Below are 22,764 nucleotides of genomic sequence, written 5' to 3'. Positions count from 1 at the left end.
CACTCGTTGGGCTCCGACTGGAGACATTAAGAACTTGAAATGCAATGTGACTCAGAAGAGGGAAAATGGGTGAAAGAGTTAGATATAGGAGAAAGGTCAAAGAAAACTCCAAACTTTAAATTCTGTTATTTAAAGTTATATATTTTTTAACTGAAACATTTGGAATTGCTGGTGAAACTGGTTGTTGGGGGGACATATTTGGAATTAGTTTACAGAGAGAAGAGCTCTATTATAGATAACCAGAGTTATCTATGGGCTATTTAGGTTTGACTGAATGGCAAGCCGCTGGGAATGAAATGTGTATCTCTGAGGAAAAGGTAAGCTGGCAGTGCAGATGCTTTACACCCATGGAGATGGGCAGGGAGTGTGTGGAGAAAAGCCATTGTCTGCATGCATGGGAAGACCTGCCACAAAAAGAGGTAGAAAGACGGGGGGGTAGCACCTGTCCATGGAGACTGTTGGGGGAAGGACATGCGCCACGCTAGACAGAAAGACTCCAGGAAAGCAAGCAAACTGTGAAGGGAAGTCAGGCAGTGGGAGGGGGCAGTTAGGTGAGAGAGAAGATCCGGGCTTCAGAAGACAAAAGGCGAGGGTGGGCAGGAGAGCCGCTCATATTGCCGTGTTCTTCTTGGGCATGGAGTTGGGCAGGGAGACAGAAAGACACGCAGAGAAAATAGGTGTTGATGAGGACCCAAAGCAGTGGGGGATCTACGGAATGAAGGGACCATGGAAAGAACCTGAGAGAGACTGATACATGGTAAAGGGGCTGCATAGAAAATGTATAGAAGAAAACCCACGAGGGGCTACAGCACAAAGGTCAGGACTCACTGGAAAGAACTTTTGTGGGGCAAGGAAACAGGCTGCTTCCCGGCTAAGGACTGGGAGAGCAGCCAGATGTGTTCCGTGTGGGTGAGAAGGGGGAAGTAGGTCATGGATGTTTATTGTTCAAATATGGGATCTGAAGACATAAATGAAAAACATATAGTCAATCTTAGATAGAGATTCAGGCAGAGGAAGTGTCCGTTCATGGAAGGCTGTGTGCTTGTGTGCCTAGTTCTGAAATAGGGTCTCAAACATCAAGGATGGCCTTGAACACGCCATATGACAAGGCTAGCTTAGAACTTGTGGCCATGCTGCCTTCACCTTTCAGTTGCTGCTGTGGTAGGAATGAGCCACCAAGACCAGTTTTTGCTTTGCGGGATATCAAACCCAGGCCTTTATGCATTATAGGCAAGCGCTGTACCCCCGAGCTACATCTGCAGACTTTGGGAACTCTGTTTTAGATCATACATTGAAGAACACCCATGAAGTATCCGTGTTAGATGAGGGCATGGAACTCTTAATGCCTAGCTCAAGACTTTATAGCTTCTAAGTAGCTATGGTTGTTACATTGAAACCAGTTTTCCTTACTCTTAATCCATGCCCTTGGGAACTCTGCCGAGTTGTACTTTCCAAAGTCTCAATGCCTCCTAAGCCAATATCGCATCATCTTAACATGTGTACACATACCCACCCCCTTCCCTTGCCAGTCATCAGCCTGGAATCCAGCCTCCCAGCAATCTGCTCCTTCCTTGCCTTGCCTGCCCCACATGGTCACCATTGCAAGACTCAGTCTGGTTTAAATTGACCCTCACATGGGCTTCTCTCCAGGATGAGCCCTGTTGCAGACTGTGTATCTGCTCATATTCATGAAGTGAGCCAGCATGAGACCATGGCATCCTACGGACTGAGGGCATTAGCACTATGAGGCTGAAGCTGCCGCTGTGTCCGAGAGGCAGAGTTGAACTAGATACTCCCTGGAATGTAGCACTTAGGGCTGTCAATGACCCTCCTAGATGGCCCTTTTCCATTTAACTTAAAGTTAAAAGGACCCGCGGAAATGCTTAATTCACCAAAAGGGATGTGATGGAAATACGTTAAGCAAATGTAGCTTTATTGGATCTTAGGCGCTGTGAGTTCTTACGTGATATAATCAGTTCATAATTGAGAGCCATAAACGTCTTAGTTATGTATGAACAGCATTTTATTTATCCTGCCTGTGTTTCAGTGTGGGTTTTGTTGTTCTTAAATTATAATTTTGAAAATATTATAATCTCATATATACTCATATAACTACTCATGACTTATAATCACATGCGTTACTGACTTTGGATTAGCGTGTGGTGTAGAACATCATACTCCATCAATCATGCCTATGCGTTTATGCCCGCCCCCCCGCAACTGAAATAGAAGCTAGAATACCTGAACCATTCCTGCCCTCTCAATAATGCCCTAAATACAATGCTCATGGGCATCTCTTCCCTCTCTAATATGATTTTTGTGAGACAAGGAATAAATGAGACATTCACTTGGGCATTTCTCTCTTTCACGAAACCTGAGCCATTGTGGAAGGAACACTTAAGAAGCTTGGGGGGTTGCCTCCATGGGAGCGGCCACCTCCCGAATGTCTCATTCTCCCCTCTGCCATCCCCCGGCAATGTGCCTGCATTTGTGTGTGCAGATTTATAGTTTATCTTTATCTCTGGCTTCATCTGTAGGTAGCTATTACAGCTGCCTCGCCTGGATATTGTTTGGGCCTGATAGATCTGTCTGTAGTTCATCAAAGGGGAGCCGAGTGCCTAAAAGCCATCGGGTCCAGCTGAGGATGAAATACGAGCCATCAGCCTTGGTAATGGCTGTAAAATTTCATAATTACACGGCCTTTATTACGTTGCATAATGATCCTGAAGCAGTATGGAACAATTAATTAAGATTTTCAACCGTGGCTCTTTCAGAAATTAAAAGGTGCTGGGCACTGAGAAATGGGGCTCTGTCTTGCCCTGGAAGCATTAGGGACGGATGCTAAAGGAAGGCTTGGCCGCATACGTGTTTTCCCTTAAGAGGAAGCATCTCTTGGTTACGGAACACGCATTAGTACCCTCACCCATTTCCCAGCCTTTATCTCAACTTCAGAACCGATATTTTTAAAAGGAACGGGATTTTAAAAAGTAGCCAGGATCTATAAAAAGCTCCCCAACTTCCCTTTTCTCTCCTTTGAAAAATTCTATTCTGCCGGCCGCTGTAGTCATTTATCACATTTATGGTTGTTCCTCTCCACACATTAAATAAACGCAGGCCCTGAGATAGGGGCTCAGTTAACTGCCTCCAACAATGCACTGACCAAGGCGCTTCTCTTACACTCTCTCCTATTGAGGCACTGACACTCGTCTAAGATCTTCACACTTTGAACAGCCATTTCCAAAGGAAGGCTCTACTATTTCCCTTTTTTGCATTGTGGACGTGGCATGCCACTTGGAATGTATATCTGTTATTTTTTTCCATAATCTTATCTTTGCACTCTTTGAGGAGTAATTAAACTTGGAAAGAGCCCATGAGAGCTACTAGAACCTAGCTATATTCTAAAGAAAGAGAGAAAAAAAGAAAGAAAGAAAGAAAGAAAGAAGGAAGGAAGGAAAGAAAGAAGGAAGGAAAGAAAGAAACTAGAAGAAGTATAGGTATATACGCATGTGTATACATACTAAAACATGTGAACAATGACCTTTGTTTATGGGCATGCATGTGCATACTTTCATATAGAATAACAAGCCATTGTTGGCTTTCTTTTTGAAGCCAAGAATATTGTGATTCACTTCGAGGTGGTTATGAGGAATAAAATCCCAGTGAGAAGATCGTGAAAGCAAGTCCGGTATTTTTAAGGCCTGGAATCTAAACCTCACACCATCCTTTCCTCAGCCTTAGACAGGTTTTAAGGGTGTGTCTTCGATGCTGGCGCCGATGGAGCTGGAAACGATGCGTCCCGACCTCACGATCTGCAGAGAACTCCCGCATATTTGTTCCCATCAAGTATTATTGTTTTTAAATTGACAATCATCACATAACGTTTTACGGATCTAAATATTTCATGGGAGACTAAAACTTCCCTGGGGCCTCCCCAATAATAAACTTTCGGCAGGGAAAAAAAAAATGGAAAGGCTGATGTACTTCACGGAGGCGCCTGCTGCCCTAAGTGAATTCTCTAGTTGAAGCGCTCAGTCCCTTCGTGCGAATTTTCTGATCCGCTGTCATTTGCATTCGCACACCGAGTGTCACTGCCTGCAGAACACTTGTCATTCTTTAATGGAAACAAAACAGTCCTTGCAGCCAGAGCCACGGTGTCATCTCACAGCCCCTTGCTGTGTTGGCAATAGTGGAATGACAGAGAGGCCCTCGGTAGGGGTAATTAAAATGTAAATATTGATATTTTATTATTTGAAATTACTTTCCAGTGCGGCATTTAATATCTCTCCATCTGTGCGGCTCTGTTTAGCGGTCACTTTACTGCAGCTCTGGGAGCCTGAGCAGCGGCTTGATCCCCGTTATGTCAAAATGCTTGTTGCTGCTTAATTTTGATATCTAATTAAGTGGAAAAGTACAGTCCACACTGTAATCCATGCATCTTAACCAGCTGCTTGGGTATATTTAGAATTAATCTCCACTATGGAATCATCCTAATGTATGCAATTAAGAGTCTGCCGATGGCTAATTAGGTGTATTAGGATCAGGCGGTGGGATTTTTTTTTCCCTCCCTCGCTACGTTTTTCCCCCCTTTTCCTTTTGGACCACTGCCGACATAAGAGTGTCTGCCTCCAGAGGTGTTCTTAATGCCACTCAAATCAAGTTAGGAGACGACACAAGTTCCTAATAGATTCTTCTGCGTGCCCTAAGCCAGAGTGTCGTCCCTGTATTTTCCTTGAGTCAACCTTGTGTGCGAGGCCCTAGGAATTTCTAGGGGTTATTGACAGGATCTTGGGGGGCACTACAAGGGACTGCAGGAGACAGAGATGGACTGCGTGAATAAAATCATTTTCCAGCAGATCAAAGCAGGAGGCTGGGAGAAAGATTTGGGGGTTCTTGTTCCTGTAAGGAGGGGGTGGGGTAACCGTTGCCTGTGCTGGCATCTGCATGTTCCAGCCAACTTGTGAATGGGGGAGTTTCTCTGGGAATTAGTGCAAGAGGTTCAGGTTTGCATCCCACCCATCTGGGTCAAATATGGCAAGCACACATTCATTGCTAAAGAAGGCACTAACCCTCTGATGCCAAGGACTCCCAGGAGCCGCCGCGCTGTCTTTTGATTTCCGTTATGTTTCCTTTTCATTCAGTCAGTTATCCAAACTGAGAACCGTCAGAGAGGATAAGGCAGGGCCAGGGAGGAATTGAAGGGGCTGCTCCTATTGTCAGTGAGAAGATAGCTGGTGGACTCCCCCTGGAACCTATGCCAAGCCATAACGACCTAGCTGTGCCTCAGCCAGCAACTCCGGCCACGAACTGGAGAGCACACATTCGTGAGCACACCTTCAGTAGTCACAGAGGCATTGTGCCGCAGCCAGACTCCAAAGTGAACCCTCAGAGGCAGGAGCACAGAAAGGCTGTTTTCCCAGCATGTCTGGAGTACAAATTACAGCCAGATCTCTCGGGATCTATGCAGACCATCTCACCTCGTATTTAAATGTGGATATTTGCGCCACTAGGCTGTAATTTCGTGCCTGTGACGTGAGTCTCACAACTTGCTTTCTCTATGTATTTGCACGGGTACCTGTGACACTTTATTCATAGTGGCCCATGTTGCAGATCTCTGGTTGCATTTATGCACAAGGCCTCCTGTTTTATTTTTTATTTTTTTCTGTCTCCCGTCTGTTTCCTTCTAGGTTATAGATCAGAGCACTATGCAGTGTCTCTTTTAGGAAAAGCAAGGGAACACATGAAGGAGTTTCTTTCCATTTATGTTCCTGCTTTCTGTGTAACAGCCAAAGTGAGAAAGGGGAGGATACAGATTCGAAGGGATGAATATCAGCTTTCAATACTTAGGGCCCTTCCTTGCTGGATTGTGTCTCTCTAGCAAGGAGGGGATTAGGTACATTTGAAAAGATTTGAAGCTGTCTTATTTAAAAAATAATGTAGGGGTTATTCATGAGTGTCTCTCAGAGACCCCAACTCTTGCTCATTTCAGTGAATGTACACATACTAATTTTTTTTTTAAATTTATGACTGGTAGATGGATACCAATTTTCAAGTTTGTAGTTGCACTCGTATGAAAGAAATGCCTCTGGCTCCCCTAATTGCTACAGCTTTCTGTGGCCTCTATGAAGATGTGTGGCTTTCAGCCCCGGAAGAACTATGACAAAGGGATTTATTTAACAAGACGCCATGGTGTTCAGTGAGCTCCCCAGACTTCATTAGTCAGCAGAATGACGACCTCTCATGGGCTTCTTAGTTAATGTTTAATCCTAAACCAGACAGAGGCAGGAGGAACTGGGATTATAAACTTCTCTTTTCCTTCTAATTTTTTCTTTTGTGACATCCAAGTAGACGAATGTGTAGCCCTGTTTCCCTAATCCTCCATAGCTCATCCCCCAACTTATCCAATGTGTTAAACATGCTTTTAGAGTCTTAATACGAGAACATCATTTTTGGGCGCATGTAACAGAAATAAAGTGGCCAGGGCTAAGGTGCAGATTTCCGCTCGATGTTGGCCGCTTCTAAGTAGAGCAGTTCTCTTTACAAGTTCTTACTAATTTGACATGTGGAGAAGAGAGCATCACATATATATGTATATATAAACATGCATATATAAATTAATTAAATTATATTTTGGAGTTAGAAACACAGTGGGGAAAAAACAAGTCTTGGAAATAACAAAGACTTTTAAAAACTACCAGTAATTTTCTGTTGTTGATCTTGAAAATTAACCCCAAATTAGGGTTGGCTCTTTACTGACTCTAAGGAACTTTCAGAACCTAGTGAACTCTCACAGAAGTGTGGCTGGTGATGTGTTATGTTAATAATTCATTGGCTAGCTGACTAAAGCTTTGGATGGCTGCAGAGGTGTGTTTGACACCACAGTTTACTTTGCAAAAGCCATCCGCTACCTTCTATTTCTTAAATCCAAACTCATTTGAATTATCTAAAATAATTAATAGGAAAGCTATCAATGTTTATAACAAATTAATATGAACCTGCTGCTAAAAGTTAAGGTTTGGGGTGTCCCTGCGTGGTTTCCCCTAGGTCCAATAAGATTTCTTATAGATTTAGAATGTTCTTATTTTATTTTCTAGGTATTCCTGATATTTGTTCTTACAAAGGAAGTTGTTCTTCCAAGTTATGCCCTTCCTTCTTTCCCTCTCTCTATCTCTCCCTCCCTTCCTTCCTCCCTTTCTTCCTTCTTTTCTTCCTTCATAGATGTGTGTGTGTGTGTGTGTGTGTGTGTGTGTGTGTATCTGTGGTGTATGCACATGTGTGCACATGTGGATGGGTGTACCTATGCAATGGCCATAGGAGGACACTTTATTCCTTTCATCTAAGTTTCCTGTCTGAGTCTGCAGCTTGCTATTTTCTCCTAGCTGACCAGCAACCTCAGCAATCCCCCTGCCTCAGCACTCACAGTGGTAGCATTACAGGTGCACACCCCAGCATGCCCAGCAATTATGTGGTGTTGAGGAAACAAACTCACATTTTTATGCTGGTACAGGAGCATTCTTACCCACTGAACCATCTCCTTGGTCTCTCAAAATTATTTTCTAAGGCAAGGCTCTGTGCCCTGTTTGGTAGCATGCAGACTGTCTACAGGTCATTTAAATTACACCAACACCTTTTTCAGACATAGCGGACAGAACAGGGCAGAAGTGATAACACAGCTGTCTGCACATGTCTGATTCGCTGCTTTACAATGGGAAGGCCTCTATCTTTACACGTGCTCTTCGGTGGCTCCCGAACTGTGCCAAATATACGTGACTGGGTGAGCCCTTGCCCAGAGAAGCCCAATGTTTCACCATGGACTAGGAGGCACAGGCCAGATGTGCATCTCCGTGCTGCTTTCTCTTGTCTTCAGAAAGAAGAAAAGGGTGATCCCCGAAGTCGAGTGTCCTGTGTTTTATGATGACTTTTCCTTCTTGGCCTCCTCTTCTTCTCCCTCCTCCTTCCTCACTTCTTACTCATCCTCTTTCTCTTCTTCTTTCTCCTCTTCTCCCTTCTCTTACTCCTCCTTCTTGCTTCTTCCTCCTCCTCCTCTTCTTCTTCCTCCTCCTCCTCTTCCTCCTCTTCTTCCTTTTTCTTCCTCCTCCTCTTCTTCTTTCTTCCTCCTCCTCCTCCTCCTTTCTCTTTCCTGCTCCTCCTCTTCCTGGTTTAATGTGGTAGATATTATCATCATCACCATCAAGGAAGACTTGGTCATTTTTAGGAAGTATAACGGGAAGGGTGAAAAGGGTCAGATGTTGAAAGAAATTCAGTGTTATAACAGAAAATTCGAGTTTTGTCCTGCTGGAATTCTGCAAGCTAAGGGAACATTTTTTAAAGGTCATTATTATTTATGTTTTATTATCTGTTTGTAAGCACACAAAATAATGGCTTTCTTTGACCTTTTCATATATCATTCTTTGCTCACACTTACCCCCCTGATGCTATCCCTTGTACACCCATCCCACACTTAGGGAACCCCCATTATCCCCAGTTTGCCCCAAGAAAGCATTTTTTTATCAGGAGAAAGCATATTTATATCTGTTAAAAAGATGACTAAATAGCCATGGATAGGATCATAGAGATGGAATCCAAAGAAGGAGTGGAGGTCTCAACCAAAACTGTGGAGGAGCTGGAGAATAGACAGAAGGTTGCGCACAGCCAAGCCCTAGGCTTCCCTCCTCTGTGTTCATGTGTGCTGTTTCCCATCCTTACATTGTCTACGGTCTTTTCTGCATTGTGCTCCAGCCTACTTTCCCCCAACTCGAAAGTTTTAGGAGTTCAGGGCAGTAGCCCACTCATTTTCTCTACCCTAAACTGCTGGTCGTACTATAATGCCTATGTTGATGCCCCAAGTGTCGATGGCTGTGATGTTCCTACGAGTGAAACCTCTAGAAACATAGTGATGTGGGATTTTCCATAGAAGATTTCAGGGTCATCTCAGATGACCTCACTGCAGATGAGAGGTAGAGGCGGTGTGGCATGTTCCCGAGTCTCTGTCCCCAGTACTGTGACCGTCTTCCATGCTCACTGAACCCCAGTAGCTTTGTGCTTCATCAGTATGACTTTTGTTGCTTCATTGAGTCTAACAGTTGTTGAAACTAGAATGACCAGCTAACTCCTATTGGGCATGGTCGGTCTCAAGACCTTGGCGTCACTGTCCGTAGACAAACCATCCTTTCCCCACTCCTGCCATCTGATTCCCAGCTGATACCAATGCTGTTTTATGAGTTATTTAAGCCCTGTCTTTTAGGTTGTTTCTTTCTTTTGCTCTCGAAAATCTCACACATCTGCTTTAGCCAGAAGATGAACTTCCTAGACAGACTTCCCTGTTGCGGGTTAGGTGAGAAGTAAAGATTGTGGGACTAGAAAGTAGCCTCTCCCCGTCTTAAAGGCCGTTTGCCTCATGTCTGATTTTTGATCTCAGAGAGTTGTATTGTTCTAAGTTTAAGTTTCAAGAACTGGAGAAATAAAGATAAAGTCAGGTTAGGACTTATGAAAGTCTAAGGCTGTGATTCTCAACCTTCCTGATCTGTAGCCCCACTCCCCCCCTTTTTTTGTTTTGTTTTGTGTTCTTTTCTTTTCTTTTATTTTTTTTCAAGTCAGAGTTTCTCTGTAGCTTTGAAGCCAGCCCTGGAACTTGCTCTTGTAGACCAGGTTGTCCTCAAACTCACAGAGATCCTCCTGCCTCTGCCTCCTTAGTGCTAGGATTAAAGGCGTGTGCCACCACTGCACAGCATCTGCAGCCCTTTAATTCAGTTCCTCATGTTTTTGTGACTCCCAGCCATACAAGTATTTTACTGCTTCTTCATAACTGTAATTTTGCCACTGTTTTGAATCATAGTGTGAACATCTGATATGCAAGGTATCGGGTGTGTAACTCCAGAAGGCGTCAAGACCCACAGGTTGAGAACTGCTGGCTATGGGCTTGTCTGCTATGGACTGGCCACCCAGAAGTGTTTAGGGACAGGAAGGACTTCCAAAGGAAGGCTGTGCGACTCCTAGAGAAATCCTTGGCATCCTTACTACAGTTTTGTCTGCTCCGCAGCAGCTTCTTTCTCAAAGCAGGCCCGCTGTTGGTGGTAATCTTCCCACTACTGGCCAGGAGATGGTTCCGTCAGGGAGGAGCTTGTTGCACAAGCGTGAAGGACTGAGTTTGCTCCCTAGAACCCCTGTCAAATGCCTGGCCTAGTTGTGTGAACATGTAGTGTTATCATCAGCGAGACAGAGAGGGGATGGTTACCTGGGCTTATTTGAACAGTCAGTCAAGCCCAGTTGGTGAGAACCAGGTTCATTGAAATACTATGTCTCAAAAAGTAAGAGTGAGGAAGACATTGCAAAGACCTCTGGCTTCTACATATATGCATTTCCAATACACACACACACTCGTGCACACACACACATACACACTCTCTCTGTCTCTCTCTTTGTCTCTGTCTCTCTCTCTCTGAGCCAAGGCTCAGATCTGTACATTCTGTGAGTTATAGAACAAGTGATAGTCTCTGTCAATATGGACAAAAAAGCAACTGACTTAACAACACACGAAATCGTATTGACTCAGGGTCCTGCAGCTGAGTATCTACTGGAAGCTAAGACAGAACCTTAGTGGTGCCATTACTCTTGCCCAGTTCCTGTAAATGTCAGGTTTGCTTGTGCAGGACTGAGAGAACCTGCCTGCGCTGCCTTCCCCAAACCAACTTTGTGAGTCACTATAGGCCAATCATGATGGCAGCACAAGATGCTATTTGTTGAAAAAAATGTCAATTATCTTTATTTATTTTTGTTTTGTGGAATAGAGAAAGTACTGTTCAAAACCGGAGGACCTGCAAATCCATGTCATGATTAACTGATACTAACAAATATCCTGAGGGTTTAATCGCTGGGCTTCCTGTTCCAAGCCAAGCATCTGACAGGGAAATGCCTAGCAGGTGTTAAAACCAAATGCCCACACGGCAGCCTATTTCTGTCAACACTCTATTCAGGAAATAAACATTTATGCTTTCTGAAATGAAAGTGTATTTTTGAAGACTAGCCGTCAGATATTTTTTGCCCTTCACACTTTCAAATGCTTAGCCTTTTTTGTACGTTGACTGTAAAGTGCATCGGTTTGCCAGGCTGGGAAAAAAATGTCCCCGACGAGTGCCTTTGGCACCACTATCAACTCCCGAAGTTTCCAGCCGAAGTGGGCAAGAAGGTTGGCACAAAGCAACTTCAAGTCCACTACCTCGGGGGCACCCGCCTCTTGAGAAGCTTTTCAATCCTCCCAAGGGCTGTCATTCCCCACCATCCCCTGGTGTATTTGGAGTGCAGATAAACACACAATTTAGCTGCGGGTCAGGGTAGAGAGCCCTTCCACTGAGCGAACAGCCCAAGATACAGTAAATGACACTGACTCCAGGACGGGCAGAAACGAAGAGAGATCAGACATGTCAGAGGTGCCGATGGCAGGGGCTGCAGCTGGGAGAGAAACATGTGCTGTGGTGTGCTTTCCAAAGCTGGAAGAGGGCTGCGCATTGCGAACTGTAACCTGTCACACGGCCAAGAGTAAGATCCGGGGATGCACAGCAGTGAACTTCAGGGGACACAATGTCAAGCCCCATTGCATTTCACTGGGGAGAAAGGTGTCCTGCCAAAGATTGCTGTATGTTCTAGACGACAAGGACTCCACGCTATAGTCAGGTAGCTATAACACACCAGCAAATGCCTGGTAAACACTCAAACAAGTAACTATCATTTGGACACAGTAGCTGCGGGCCAACAGCACAATCCCCCGTCTTTAAGAAATCCTTAGAGTCAGCTTCATGATCCAGCGTTTTCATTTAGGCTCGTCATTTAGGTGTCTGTGCTGCTTCGCTCATGTCTCTTGATAAAGATGCGATTTCATCCATGTGTCTTCATGGAATGGCGGTATAGCCAGCCATCCTCAAGGGAGGGGAAAAGATTTTTTTTTTTGAAAGTTAGGCGTTGGTGGTGTGAGCAGTAATTCTAGCACTCAGTGAACAGAAAGCTAGAGGATCATCACCGTGAGGCCAGCCTGAGCTAGGTAGGGTCACCACCATGAGGCCAGCCTGAGCTAGGTAGGGTCACCACCGTGAGGCCAGCCTGAGCTAGGTAGGGTCACCACCGTAAGGCCAGCCTGAGCTATGCAGGGTTATCAGTGGGAGATCAGTCTGAGCTATGGAGGATCATCACTGTGAGGCCAGCCTGAGCTATGTAACAAGTTCAAGGTCAGTCTGGACCACACTAGATAGATAGATAGATAGATAGATAGATAGATAGATAGATAGATAGATAGATAGATAAGGAATGGAAATAAAATCTCTATTGCCTATTGCATATTAGGTGGTGTGGTAGGACTGTTTTGTACAAAGTCTGAGTGCCTCCCTATGTCCGGGTGAGGAAATTCTTTCTGCCAGTTTCTGGATTACAAGGGTGAACTTGTAAAGGGATAAATTGTGAAACACTGATTTTTCCAGCTGGAAGAGGTTGAGGCCGTAATGGCCTTACTCTTTAAAGCATGGAGTTGGTGTTTTCTCCTAATGCTTTTGTGAAAATCGTACTGCTTTAACAAAGTGAGGGGAAAAAAAATACTTCAGGAGGTCAAAAAAGCAAAGTTGTCAAAGCTTTGTGTTTAAAAAGAAAAGCGCCTTTTCTTTACCTTTCTTTTCTTGTTATTTCAGGGTAAAGTAAAAGGGAAGAGTTAGGTTTGCAGAATAGATGAGCGCAGACACAGACACAGGTCCATCACACAGAGGAAACAAATGGCAGAACCAACCTTTAAAAATGAAATTTTATTGCTTTTGCTTAATTAAACCCCAAAGAAATGTGGCAGACATTGTTGCTGTTGAAAAAAAAATGTTAATTTGTAAATCACAGGGACAAAGCGGCCCCACGCAACTTTAAAGTTTCGGCACACGTAAATGTCGATAGTGTGCCTTCTCCGTCATCAGCACTAAATTCACATTGATGCCTCTTTTCTTCTCCGTATTGATCCTTCCATGAGAACGTAGATTTGTATCTGTTAATTAATGCGTCCTGAAGCAGCGCTTGTATTAATCAGGCAGATAAGAAAAATTGGATGGCTGCACCCCAGTGACAACCGTAAAAGTGCTGGCCCTGATAAAATCACGGACGGACCTCAATAAAAAAGTTCCTCCTTCCACTCAATAAACTAATCATCCTGCTTTTAATTATGCGGCAGAGAGATGGGTGGAGATTGGAGGATGTGTAAATCTATTTACCAACAGCTGTGTCTGGGAGGGAGGATGGGGCTGTCTCTGGACGACGCTCCGGGCTAGGGCTACGCGCTCTCTCCTTCTGCAGAGGTAACAAACTGATGGTTAGGATTGCGAGGAGGAAGAATTAAACCAGGAAAATAAAAAAAAAAATCCATTCCTTTTGGCTCAGAAGTTTCCCAGTGATGTTTTTTGTTTTTGCTGTTGATTGACTTTGTGAAAGAAACGGCTTTTAGTCTTTCTTTTTCAGTTAGTCAGTGTGAGATGGGTGCTGCGGTGGAGAGAGCAATGGGTTTTGTTGGTCTTTTGCAGAACTTAATTTTCTTTGATAATTATTTTCCTCCGTTGATTTCTTTTAAATGCTCTCAGGATATATTTATTAATGTAATACCAAATTTCACAAATGAAAAATTAGGGAAAATCACCATATGAAACTAGACCCAAAGAAGCCCTGGCAAATGCCATATAAAAGCCTTTCTAATGAAGAAATGCTATGGAGAGCCTATCAAAAGAAGTGGAAGCAACCCTTTTGGTGGTCTTATTAAGTGCATATGGTACCAAGGGCAGCTCACTGGTTTTCTCATTGGGTCGGGGAAAACCTCTCCTCTTTTTTACTGATATGTGGACCAGAACTGATTCCATGTGAATAACAACGGGACCAACTGATGGAGAACAGAAGCCTGTAGAGATTGGAGACTATGAACATTTACAATGGGGTCTTAATGTCTTAGAAAGGGCGCAAGAAGAGATTTCTTAAGCTGCCTTAGCTATATGACTCCCCCTTCTACAGGATTGCTGCTAGAAGGGCCTTATACCATGGATGGGTGTAATGTACCATGCAGTACCATGCAGTACCATGCAGTACCATGCAGTAACCATGGGCTGGGGGAATACACTTGGAACTCTGGGACATATCGTTGGCAAGGAAATAAACTTTTCAAGTCTCTTGGGAACAGTCAGCCAGTCATCAGCTATTAACACTGACATATCCTTTCCCAGTCCAGATCTGAGAGGCAAGTACATTATATCACACACACACACACACACACACACACACACACACACCATGCATCTACTTGGACTTAAGGAATTGTCTTGAACAAAACTTTATTTTTATTTCCCAGTCATTTGCTTTTTGTTACTCAAGTGTAGGAGAGAATTTATATAACCTCTATGGATGCTTTCTAAAATTTCAGTGGAAGATTGAGCCAGATTTCTCAGGTGAAAATAAGACGCAAGTTATTACTTCCTTACACTTCCCAACTGCATGTTGTGAGTCAGTAGTTAGAAGGTGGCTCTTCTTAAATTTCCCAAATGCAGAAACAAGTTCATTGTCCTGCGCAAGATGAACGGCTGAGCCGGTGCCGGAGCCCAGCCAGTGTTTACATTTGGTCTCTGGCTTTCTGCCTGCTCTTCCCACCAGACACTTTTATTTCTATATTTAGATTTTTAAACAAATAGACTTTAATAATAAGTACAAATTGTAGCTTCTTTCTTTGGCATGGAGGCTGGTAAGCTAAGATTTCTTCTTTCTTTATATGCTGGTCAGTGTTCCAAAGAGGAATCCACACTGACGTCAGCTAGGCTAAGTGGCCAGTTGCAAATGGTCATTTCGTTTTAATTCATCACACGACGGTTATGGAAACACACTTCCAAGTCGCTGTCTGTTACACAGTTTAAGTCGTTTTCTTCCACGGTACGTGTGGGGGATTATTTTAGCCTTCACCCTCCTCATCAATATTAGCTTTAAAAACCAGGCGGTTGAAGGTAACCGAAGCTCTCCCCTCCCTTGGTGTTAGGAGTAGATCAGAGAGCTGGCATGCTGGTGCTTTCTCTACAAACAAAGGAAAGAAAGCCATCCCTCTATCTTGTTTCCCCAGCTGGGTTTGTGATTCTACCATTGCATCAACCAATAGGAGCCGGCTTGTGACTTCGACTTTGGGTTCACAAAATGATCCTGGGGTGGGGGAGTTAATAGCTTTTCCTAATCAGAGCACAGCATGGTTTTGAGCCCTGAGACAGACCTTGCCCACCCTAGGAAGCTCAGGTTTCATTATGAAATGGTGCCTTTAGAGTAACCTGATCCACCCATCTTCCCATGCAGGCTTCTCCACACTGTCCCTGGCTGATCAGATGAGCCTCCTGCAGAGCGCGTGGATGGAAATCTTGATCCTCGGTGTTGTGTACCGATCCCTTTCGTTTGAGGATGAACTTGTCTATGCAGACGATTATATAATGGACGAAGACCAGTCCAAATTAGCAGGCCTTCTTGACCTAAATAATGCTATCCTGCAGCTCGTGAAGAAGTACAAGAGCATGAAACTGGAGAAAGAAGAGTTCGTCACCCTCAAAGCCATTGCTCTCGCTAATTCAGGTTGGCATACCTATGTGGTCCTTGTTGCATTGTTAACGCTGTCGATCTTCCCCTTTCGGGCTCTTCTTGGAGATTTGTGAGGTTCACTTGGTAAATACTCTGTGAGTCAGCAAAGTTATAATCAGCACAGCTTTCTAGCGAAAAGTGAGGAAGAAAAAGAAACTTCCAGGGAGCGGCTTTTATTTCACTTGCTCCTATAAGCGATAACACTTTTACCACCCCATGCATTTACTAATTTGGGCCATTGGGAAGCAGAAGGCCTTGAGGGACTCACACAAATGGGCACTCTTGGGACAAAATTAGCTCCATTGTTGTTTCTGTGTGAGGCAACACCAGTGAGTAATGGAGAGACACCTCTCCTCTCAAAAGGGCCAGTTTCGCAATTTAGAAAAATGCATGCTGTGTTGCCTCTTGGTTTTGTTAGGAAAGAACACTCGGTGGCTTATAGTCTGGAATTCTCTAGACATAAAATTCTGTTGAGAGCGCCACCTGCAGTAAGGGCTAAGGAAGAGATACGCCTTGCCTTTGCACAGGGGTGCGCTAAAATCGGGACACACTCTGGTAAGTAAAAGTCATTAGTACTTTGTAGTTCTCTCTTTGTGCCTCCCCTGATGCTAGATTGTCTCTTTTAACATTTGCATAAAGTTCAGGATAGATCCCTTCTAATGACGGGCCGATCTTCAGATACCTGCCTGTCAATAATGGCTCTCAAACCATGTACCATTGACAGTCACACCGTGCTCTTTCTGGCTGCTTTTGTTTTGACCCTATCTTTGAACTTTATCTTGGTTGCTGGCCAGTAGTTTTCCCTTTAATTACAAGAAGGAAACTGTCAATAAAATCTGTTAAATGGGATGCAATGAGTGGCTTGAATGGGCGATGGCTATTTGTTCAAATTCTGCAGTATTCAAGGTATTGACAGTTTGTTTTCTGGGGCCATATGTGACGATCAATCTCAGGCTGGGCTCAGCCGCGCTGAAAAATGAAAAACCAGATTGCTTTTGCTTACTTGTGGATGGCGACTTTGTGATGTGGCGCAGTCTGGGCAAGATGAGATCTTCTGCCCAAATTGCCCCCCTGAGAGCCGGGGATGCGTGACTGTTTTTAGAAAATAATTTTTAATTGATTTTGTAATTAACAGTTCATCTACAATATTGATGCATGAATCCTTGGACTGATAGAAGGGAAATTGTTTTCAACAATGAAGTTGTACCTTCCTATTTGTCTTCATAATGGGCGTTAGCACTTCACAGGTTTAATTGTGAATATAACCCACTCCCCAACCACACCATCCACCCCATGTCTCCCCCCTTTCCTGTGAAACTTAAAATATGATTTCTTGTGACCAGTGACCTTGTTTTTACAAACTCGTGAGAAACTCTGGCTCTGTTCTCTGAGGGTCCACGTGAGACATGAGATAGACGTTTTCTAAGAATAGTTTGTTTAGCCTCCACTGAATAGCATCTCTGCAGATTGGATGAAGGATTTCACAGTACTGGTTTTGCAAAGGATTTTTACTGGATAATTGTAAAAATAATTCCAACTGAAACCATCCATGCAGTTTGTTGTTTTTCAAATGGAATGAGCACATTTTATATCTTTTTATGTTTCCAGTTGATTTTGTAAATCGTTGGTTAATTGTCAACCCTGAGCAATGCTAACTTTGTCATCCAAATCGCTATCAGTTGTCAACTGGAGATGTTCCAGGCATAATTTATGCCTAAGTATTCTAATTTAGACTCCCTCAGATCCTTACTAAAAGTTTAATCATTGATATTGTTCAAACATGGATGCTCCAAACCCGTTCTGCTGCTGCCAGGCCAGGAAGGAGCCTGCATTGCTGCAGTCACATGTGGTCCGAAGGCCTTATTTACTGTACTTGTTAGTTTCTTGAATTTAAAACTAGAAATTTTTAAGACGTTTCCTGCCTCACCAGACCTAATTGCTGAGTAGCATGGCTTTTCAGAGGGTCTCTGCACCAGGTGATTCTAACATCTGTTTAGCTTCTTGATACCAAGAAAATTAATTGCATCTCGGTCCAAATCCTAGCCTTTTAGTTTGGGGTAACCTACTTCGAAAGTCATTTTCTTTGATACTTCGGATATAAGGTTATTTGTTCCATTTGTTCTTTGACCATAATTAGGAGAACAAAAACAAACTTGTAGATTTAGTCTTGTTTGGATTCAGTGTGAGTTTCTTAAATGCTTATTGGAACATTCATGTGAGAGTATCTATCTGTGCGAGCACATCCCTGGGAGTGTATCTAGTGCACACATCCCCGTGAGTGTATCTAGTGCACACATCCCTGCGACCACATCTGTGCGAGCACATCTCTGGGAGTGTATCTAGTGCACACATCCCCGTGAGTGTATCTAGTGCACACATCCCTGCGACCACATCTGTGCGAGCACATCCCTGGGAGAGCACCTGTGTGCACACATCCCCGTGAGAGCGTCTGTATACACACATCTCATTGAGCATATGCTGACATTTTGCATAGATGTGCTCAAAAACGCCCAGTTTTTCTTTTAGTATTCAGGAATTTTAGATTAACATAAATGAATTTTTATGTAAAAATTAATATTGTTTAGTAGAGACCTATGTGACCTTTTCCTGCATGGTTGTTGATGTTAACAGATATCTCACTTATCTCTCTTGTCTTATTTTAAACATCTTCTTTTATTCAATAATCATAAATATTGTGCTTCCGCTTGGCAAGCAGACAGTTTGATTCTTGATAAGGGTTACCATGCTTTTTAGTGAGCTCATTTCATTCAAGTATAAATATGAGTAAAATTAAGTGCTTTCTTTTTATTACTATATAATACTTCTAGAATAAATATCTGCAGATAGAATACTATAATTACTATTTTGGTCATCAGCTTAAACTCTGGAGTAATTCTAGCAACCTTGTAATTGAGGACTAAGTCAGGACGAATTGATTTGTGCACACCTTGTGGAATTTGTAATGACAGAAGCAGCGACTTATCTAGGTGGTTGGAATGGGGCGGGGGCCATATTTAATTAGGCTATTTGAATCCTCGTGAAAGTTTGGCTTAGTGTCTCTCAATTATTTTTATTATCATCCCCTCAGGGAGAATTTTTGATAAAGTATTCCTTATAACTTGATAATTAAATAGCAATACCACAAATAAGTGTTTGTTTATATAGCATATATTTGGGAATGCTTTATCTAGAGGAATAGTTTTCTATTCTGTAAGCCTGTATTTCCTCTGTTTCAGAGAACAATGTTTAAGGCATATAAGTAGTTTCATTGATCCATCCATTCATTCATTCTTTTTTTTAAAATTTCGAAATAGGTTCTTCTTATATAATAAATCCCAACCCAGCCATAGTTTCCTCTCCCTCTTCTCCTTCGCTGCTTTCTAACTCCTCTTTCCCCCCAGATCCACTCCTCCGCCATTTCCTCTTTAGGAACGAGCAGGCCTCCAAGACATAAGAGTAAAACAGGACAAAATAGAGTACAGTAAGACAAGGCAGAAGCTCTCTCATTGAGGCTGGACAAGGCAACCCAATAGGAGGAAAAAGAGTCCCAAGAGCAGGCAAAAGAGTCAGAGATATACTGGCTCCCACCCTTAGGAGTCCCACAAGAACACCAAGCTGACAGCTACAACATATATGCAGAGGGCCTGTGTGCAGACCCGGGCAGACCCCATGCTTACCACATGCTCACAGTCTCTGTGAGCCCATGTGAGCCCTGCTTCTCTGATTCAGTGGGCTATGACCTCCTGGTGTCCTCCATCCCTTCTGACTCATGCAGTCTTTTCTGCCTCTCTTACTCAGAGTTTATCTCTGTGAAGAGAGATCTTGAACCAGGAAGTAAACAATGTCCAATGTCACATAGTGACATAAATATTTGAAATGAGTTATAAAGGTGTTGTGATAGTTGGTATGGGGAACATTGACAGAGACTGTATTCTGAAACCTTGAGATAGAAATATAGCATATCCATGGAACTAAAGGATGAGAATAGATGTCACTAATGAAATCCTCTTCAACCTACAGGAGCAGCTGCTTTCTTAGAGAACTTTAAAAATTTGCCTCTATTTTCTATGATGTTCTAGAGATGACTTTAGTTAGTTGCTGGCCAAGAGTTTATATGAAACCATCCATCCATAAATACATTTATTTATTTATTTATTTGGTGTTTGTTTTGGAGAACCTTATTTTATCCACCTCAGTGTTAAAACTTCTCTCGGGGAATCTCCAAATGTTCCTATAAGGGAGACACATTTACCCAAAATGAACTAATGAAGACTTGTAATCATGGTAAGATGGAGAGTTGTGGTCACTGTAAGACAGAGAGTTGGATATTTTATCTCTGTTCTCCATCTGCTCTTTTTATACCACAAATGACCATGCTCTGTGTCTTACATGTCCAAGTACAGAAGACTCGGGACTCCAACTCTACCTCTAGAAACCTAAATCGATGGTTTTACATTACTTTAGAATTGATGCCTACTTTTTTTTATTTCCCTGTCTTCTGATGATTGTAACACCGTTGTCCCATGGTATCTGTGAGGAAATAATTCTGAATTTTTTTCCTTGAGAATGGTTATATAAAACCTAAATATGTAAAATGGAATAATGTTTTTATATAACCTACACATGCTTGCTTTAGTAACTTATCTCTGGATTACTTATAGCATGTGGTGCTAGGTAAATTCAGGTAAACGGTTGACATACTGCATTGTATGGGGAACAATGACAAGGGAGAACACTATACATGTTCAGTGCAGACATAATTTGTATCTTCCTTTTTAAAATGTATTTGTGCTTTGTTCTCTAGGCATCAGCATTCCAAAATTAGTTTCATCAAGTGTACCACAAAGATATGGACAGCGCCCAGCTTGCTCTGGTAGCCTTAAGGAAGAATCGCTTTTATTGACTTCTCTAGTATTGGTCACATTCCATAGCTTAAAGCATCTGCATCCATCTCTCCATCCACCCATCTATCTGTCTACCATGTATCCTATCCATGTATCTTTTTATTTTATCTTATGTTCTTGAGACACTGTCCCACTAGGTATTTGAGACTAGCCTTGAACTCCTGATCCCTATCTGTGAACTCAGGCATGCCCACTGTGCCAGGCTCTCCGTCCATCATAAAAGACAGTGATGTAGAAGTTAGCCTTCATGACATTGCTGTCTTCTCTCTATTTTGATGCTAGTGGCCTGGATATCTCAAGATAATCTCCCACACGAAGGTTCAATCTTAGTCCTGTGTGAAGTTTCTTTTGCCCTATGAGATGACATTTATGGCTTCTAGGACGCAGGACTTGGACATCCTTGGAACCAATTTTCAGTCTACCACAATGAATATATAAGCAAGGTCAAAAAAACAAGGACTGCAAAGTACTCAGGAACCCTTCCAGATGTCTTGTTACAGCCTGAACCCTCTCTCTTTCCTCCAGAGGAGCTGCTTTTAGAAAATGAGATGCTAAATATAAACTATCGATTCAGATAGATGCACTGGATTCTGTGAATGTAGCAGATGTAGATGCGGGGGGAAAGTTAACTCTATCCTAAAGGGTAACCCCCTATTGTCCTGGCTTTTATTATTACCACTTCCTTGTGTTTGTTATTAAATTATTTATGCTTAGTTACTACAGTTGAATATAGCATATTTACCTACACAATCTTGTGGACGAATTTTTGAATCTGAATGTGCAGCCCTCATCTAAATGTTCCCCCTTCCATTCCATTTGGAACGTTTGCCCTGTAGAGTTCCCCACGACCTGGATGCTACAAGATCTTAATTGTTTCTCTGTCCTTTACAGTTTGTGTACCTCACATTCGGGTCCTTGCCCTGCGGCATCAGGCAATACCCGGTGTCCTCTCTGTGATGTCAGAGCCGAGGGTTTGGATGGCTCAAATCTATTCATCATTGGAGATTTCAGGGTATTGACTGTGGTCTCAACTTTGGTTTTTCATTCAGGGGTGATAATATAGAAATATGTATTGTTTTTCTTTCATTTTTGTTTGGCTACCAGGAATACAGAGTATAGACAAATGCAGAGCAAATGCTTCATTCATCCTCATTGTTTTCCAGCTTTCAAAATTTAAAAAAATATATATCCTTTTAAAATATCATTATAAATACAGGTATTCATGCATACTTAGTAGATATCAATCAATCACTAATATTATCTTCACTGAGGCTAATGGTTGTTCCAATTTAGTCAGTGGTTGATTTCAAGATGTTTCTTCAATGACTCGGTGGTTTTAGATGATACTCTTGCTATTTGGTGTGACAAGGTGTTCTATAATCATTGTGACCCAGGGGCAAGGACTAGATGGCATGGAAACCTGGGGAAGTGTTCAGAACACCCACATGCAAATCTGCTTCTCTGCCTTGCAGAGGAATCTTGGGGACACCTTGTCACTGACTTGTGCTGCGATGCCACTTGTTTTGGTGTTGTTGCCCGGTTGCTATGCTGTAACTAAGACTTATTATCAGTCTTTTTCATTCTTTTAATTTTTTTTTCTTGTCAATCAAGAGCCCATTTGTCATATGTTTAATCAGGGTTCCCGATTGCTGACCACGGAGTCACTCTAGAACACCATGTCTTCTGTGCCTAGACATTCTGAAACATAAACTCCTTTCAAGATTAGTTATTCTATGATGGCAATTTATAAATGCCCCCCAAACATGGCCAGCTGTTACACACAATGGATTACTGTACATGCTGGTTCTTGCTACATTCTAGACTCAATACCAAGGAGAGTCGTGTACTTTTGATACTCAAGTCTAGCTCAGAGTACAGTCTGGGTACTGAAACAGCATTATTGAGAATGAGCTACAAGCAGGAAGCCAATTCTCAAATTGGACTATGACCATCTGAGTACCTGTGCCCACACCCACAGTTATAGGAAAGGCCAATGCTTTACTATAGTTAACCAATAAAAGTGTTTGGTGATGACCAGAAGAGTCTTTGAATGTTGCAACTATTGAAGTAGATATATCTTTCCTGTTCTCAAAGTCAAAGAGTGGAATGACACCTTCCCTTATGGTTCCAGTTACAGGGTAAGCTATTAAAATTTGTAAAGAGGAACTGGAGAGGTGGCTCAGTGAGTAAGAACACTGGCTACCTGCCAAAGGACCCAGGTTCGAAACCCAGAACCCACATAGCAGTTCACAACCTC

The 22,764-nt window shown here is 42.8% G+C and overlaps 1 protein-coding gene across 17 annotated transcripts in view; it reads left to right on the top strand.

The window, feature by feature from the left end:
* The window catches only part of Esrrg (estrogen related receptor gamma), a 613,673-nt gene that overhangs the window by 583,074 nt on the left and 7,835 nt on the right, over positions 1-22,764 (top strand). For all 17 annotated transcript variants that reach the window (XM_085687546.2, XM_085687547.2, XM_085687553.2 and 14 more), the window contains one exon: positions 15,328-15,597. In XM_085687546.2, coding sequence (XP_085543672.1) covers positions 15,328-15,597 — 270 coding nt within the window. The remainder of the gene's footprint in view (positions 1-15,327; positions 15,598-22,764) is intronic.

The sequence above is a fragment of the Myodes glareolus genome, chromosome 5, assembly GCF_982192425.1.
Source record: "Myodes glareolus chromosome 5, mMyoGla1.1, whole genome shotgun sequence".
Taxonomy (NCBI): domain Eukaryota; kingdom Metazoa; phylum Chordata; class Mammalia; order Rodentia; family Cricetidae; genus Myodes; species Myodes glareolus.
Note: the sequence above shows the minus strand (reverse complement) of the source record. Positions and strands in the feature narration are given on the sequence as shown.